This window comes from Echinops telfairi, unplaced genomic scaffold, assembly GCF_000313985.2.
Source record: "Echinops telfairi isolate 266 unplaced genomic scaffold, ASM31398v2 ScPeMD7_30;HRSCAF=105, whole genome shotgun sequence".
Classification (NCBI taxonomy): Eukaryota; Metazoa; Chordata; class Mammalia; order Afrosoricida; family Tenrecidae; genus Echinops; species Echinops telfairi.
Window position 1 is genome coordinate 333733 of NW_022103927.1, and position 3547 is coordinate 337279.

Below are 3547 nucleotides of genomic sequence, written 5' to 3' on the forward strand. Positions count from 1 at the left end.
GCGGGAGGGGTCTGTGAATACTCTAGGTGACCCTGGTTTGGAGTCAAGGTGGAGAACCAGTCCCTCCACTGAACTCCCAGCCCTGCTTGCTCCGCCCACCCCGCCCTCAACCCTGCCTATTTTGGGGGGAAGGGGGGGCGCTGGTGCGCCTGTGTTTGGCTGCTCCGTGGTGGAGAGCAGAGCAGAGCAGTCCGGTGGCTGACCCATCCGTATTTCAGCTCCTGCTTTTACCCACAGGTGCGATCTGGAACCATCTTTGACAACTTCCTGATCACAGACGATGAAGAGTATGCAGAGAGATTTGGCAAGGCCACCTGGGGCGAAACCAAGGTACGGTGTCCCTCACATGCGTGCACACTCACTTGCCTTTCCTCACCGCATTTTGTCTCTTTTAATTGAGGTCTAACATTTAGGGCAAGGGTTTCCTGGGGGTCACCAGGAACTCTTGGCCACTGACCAAAAGGTTGTGTGTGGGGGGGTGAGCTCATCCCGAAGTGCCTCGGAAGAGGCGCCTGGCAACCTGCTTCCCAAAGCCCGTTGCCTCAGGAACGGACAGCGCTGACCCGCATGCATGGGGTCCTGCGTCGGAGGTGAATCAAATCGACCAGCAGCAGCCTTTAGGAAAGGGCTGGGTGCATTTTATCCCAGTGAATGCCCCCACGGTGCTTCGGAAGAAAGCCCTGGTGATCTGCTTCCAAAAGATCACAGCCCTGACAGCTCCGTGGACACAAGTTCCACTCTGGACACATGATGTCCACCACGAGTTGGGGAGGCTCAACAGCGACTGGCAGCACGGCCCTTTTAGGCGAGGGTCTGGTGAATACTTACCCGTGAATCCCCAGATACCCAGAGGCACCGCAGAAGAAAGGCCTGGTAACCCGAAGAAAACTCAGCCAATGGAAAACCCTGTGGAGGACAGTTCTACTCTGACCTCCGTGCCGTCTCTGGGAGTTCGAGCCCACGTGACAGCAAGTGGCTTTTTGGGGGTGGTGGTGGTGACCTGTATTGGAGGCCCACTCAGGCAACGCATCATCAGCTGCCCCCCCCCTTTTCTCCTGCTTGCAGAGACCCCTTTCCATATCAGCCACACCCACAGGTGCTGGGGATGAGGGCCTGGAATCCGGGGAAGGGGAAGAGGTAGGGGGTGGTGGTGGAATCCAACAGATGGAGAAGGGCAGAGGGGGCAGTCACCGGCTGGTGTTTCCCTCCAGGGCCCTGAGCGGGAGATGGATGCCATCCAGGCCAAGGAGGAGATGAAGAAGGCCCGAGAGGAGGACGAGCAGGAGCTGCTAGACCGGAAGTCTGACCCAAAGCAAAACTTCTGCAGTCGACACCACAGGCGAGAAGACTTGTAGCCACGAGTCATGGCGCATAGCGGCCACGCTGCGCCTTGTTGTTAACCTAAGTTAAAAGCTCCAACGTCTGCACCATCGCTTGTCTGGTCTTCTCTGAAACACGTTCCGTTCGTGTGTGTGTGTGTGTGTGTGTGTGTGTGTGTGTGTGTGTGTGTGTGTCTCAGTAAGGCTGGTGATGTGCCCCTTCGTGCCACCCCGCCCCCACCCCACTCCTGTCTGCCCAGAAACACACTGCTGCTTTCTGAATGCCTCCCCGCCCCCCCCCTAAAAAAACCCCACGTTTTTATACAATAAAAGTTTCAAACTTGAAAAAGGAGAATGCTGCCTCATTTGTTTGGTTGGGAATGACTAGGCCCAGCTATAGATTCCCTCCCCTTGACCCAGCCCCAACTGGCTGGGGTCCCTCTCTGGCATCAAACGGTTTGGCATTCCTCATGGTGTGGGACAGACACATTTGAAGTACCCTAATGAGGGTTCTTACCCTGGAGAAACCAGCTACTTTACCAACTCAAGTCAGAAGAAGAAAGAGAAGTTTCCTGATGGTCTCAGCGAGGAGATAGCAGCAGTGCCGCCTGTCTTTGTGGGGTCCTGTTTGAGGACAGATCCCTTTGACTTTGGAAGGTACGTGCTGGGGGAGAAAGACGGGGCTTTCTACTTCTGTAAAGGGCTACAGTCTCCTAAAGGTACAGGGCACTTCTCCCCAGCCCTATAGGGTTGCTATGAGTCAGCATTGACAAGACCGGGGGTTCTCCACCTTCCTAATGCCGCGACCCTTTCATACAGTTCCTCATGTGGTGGTGACCCCTAACCATAACATTATTTTTGTGGTTACTTCATCACTGTCATTTTGCTACTGCGATGAATTGGGCAACCCCTGTGAAAGGGTCATTCAACACCCAAAGGGGTTGAGACCCACAGGTTGAGGTCTGCTGGACTAGATAGATGGCAGGGGTGGTGGTACACTTTGGGAAGACACGCCTGGTTTACATGGTTTACATTAAATCATCTTGAGGAAACAACTGTTGACCATGAGCCAGCAAACAAGCACTAAAGTTCTTTAAGTCTTAGGCCAGTCTCAGCATCTCTTTGGTGATTAACTAGCTAGCAGGGCACAGCTTTTAATCACTAGCAATCATCTAAGAGGAGACAGGTGACCTCTGAACCCAACATGTCGGCTTTTGAGCATTGGAGCAAGTTATAAAAATTCCGCGGAGACCGCATTAAGTATCTTAGGCTAACTGCATTTGTAAGAGTTCCCCTCCCCCACCCCAAGTACATTAAGTTTATGTAAAATAACTTGGGTTATACCACCAGTTCTGGAGAACCAGAACAAGAGTCCTGGGCTGGAGACCTTGGATTGGGAATGGTGAGAATCCAACTGCCGTGCACTGGGGCACTCGTGACAAGGCACCCAGCAATATGCCACACTAGGTATCTGTCAGAAGGACACGGCCTGCCAGTGGCTGGGAGGAGGGCAGGAGCCCGTGCCCCCATCCTCTACCAGCCTGCCTGCCCACTCGGGTGGCTGATTCACCAATGCCACCATCTGAGATAGGTACTTATGGCAAGGTCAGCCCTTCCCAGGAAACCTGCCCGGTCTGCTTTGCTTACCCGGATGTGGAAATGACTCTGGATATGTGGGTGCCCAGTGAATATGTGACAGCGACGGACGTCAGTATATGCTCACACACAACCCTCTTCCCATAGGGCCCACCCATCCACCCACCCACCTTCCTCCCTTTCCAGAATAAAAACTGCACAGAAGTTGGGGAAGTGACCTGTCAGGTCACATTGTTAAGAGGGTGGCGGCTGGGACGTCGTCCTGGGCCTGGTGCCCTTGCTGGGGTCGGATGGGTGACTTCTCCACATATTCATGGTCCAGCCTTCTCCATAGAGGTGAGACCCGCCCCCTCCCCTCCCCCAAAGGTGCAAGGTTGACAGTATAACCGGAGAGATAAGTCCCGGACGATGAACGTAGATGGTTCACAGGGTTTACAAACCCAAGCGTGCCAACCTCTCCCAGTCCTCCCATCCCAGAGTAGTCTGCGCATGCTCCGCCCCGCCCTCAACCAGAGGGTGGGCGGGGCCCCTGGTGCGCGCGTGTTTGGCCCCGCCCCCTCCAGAGTTCCGTTGCGTGCGCACCGCCCTTCGCGCCAGTGCGCGTGCTCGGCCCCGCCCCCGGCCCCCGGCGC

The 3547-nt window shown here is 55.3% G+C and overlaps 1 protein-coding gene across 1 annotated transcript in view; it reads left to right on the forward strand.

Annotated features, from left to right (window-relative positions):
- Positions 1–1457, forward strand: part of CALR3 (calreticulin 3) — an 18448-nt gene extending 16991 nt beyond the window's left edge. The window contains exons 8-9 of the mRNA XM_004715455.2: positions 238–330; positions 1212–1457. Coding sequence (XP_004715512.1) covers positions 238–330; positions 1212–1355 — 237 coding nt within the window. The 3' untranslated portion in view covers positions 1356–1457. The remainder of the gene's footprint in view (positions 1–237; positions 331–1211) is intronic.
- The last annotated feature ends 2090 nt before the right edge of the window (positions 1458–3547 follow it).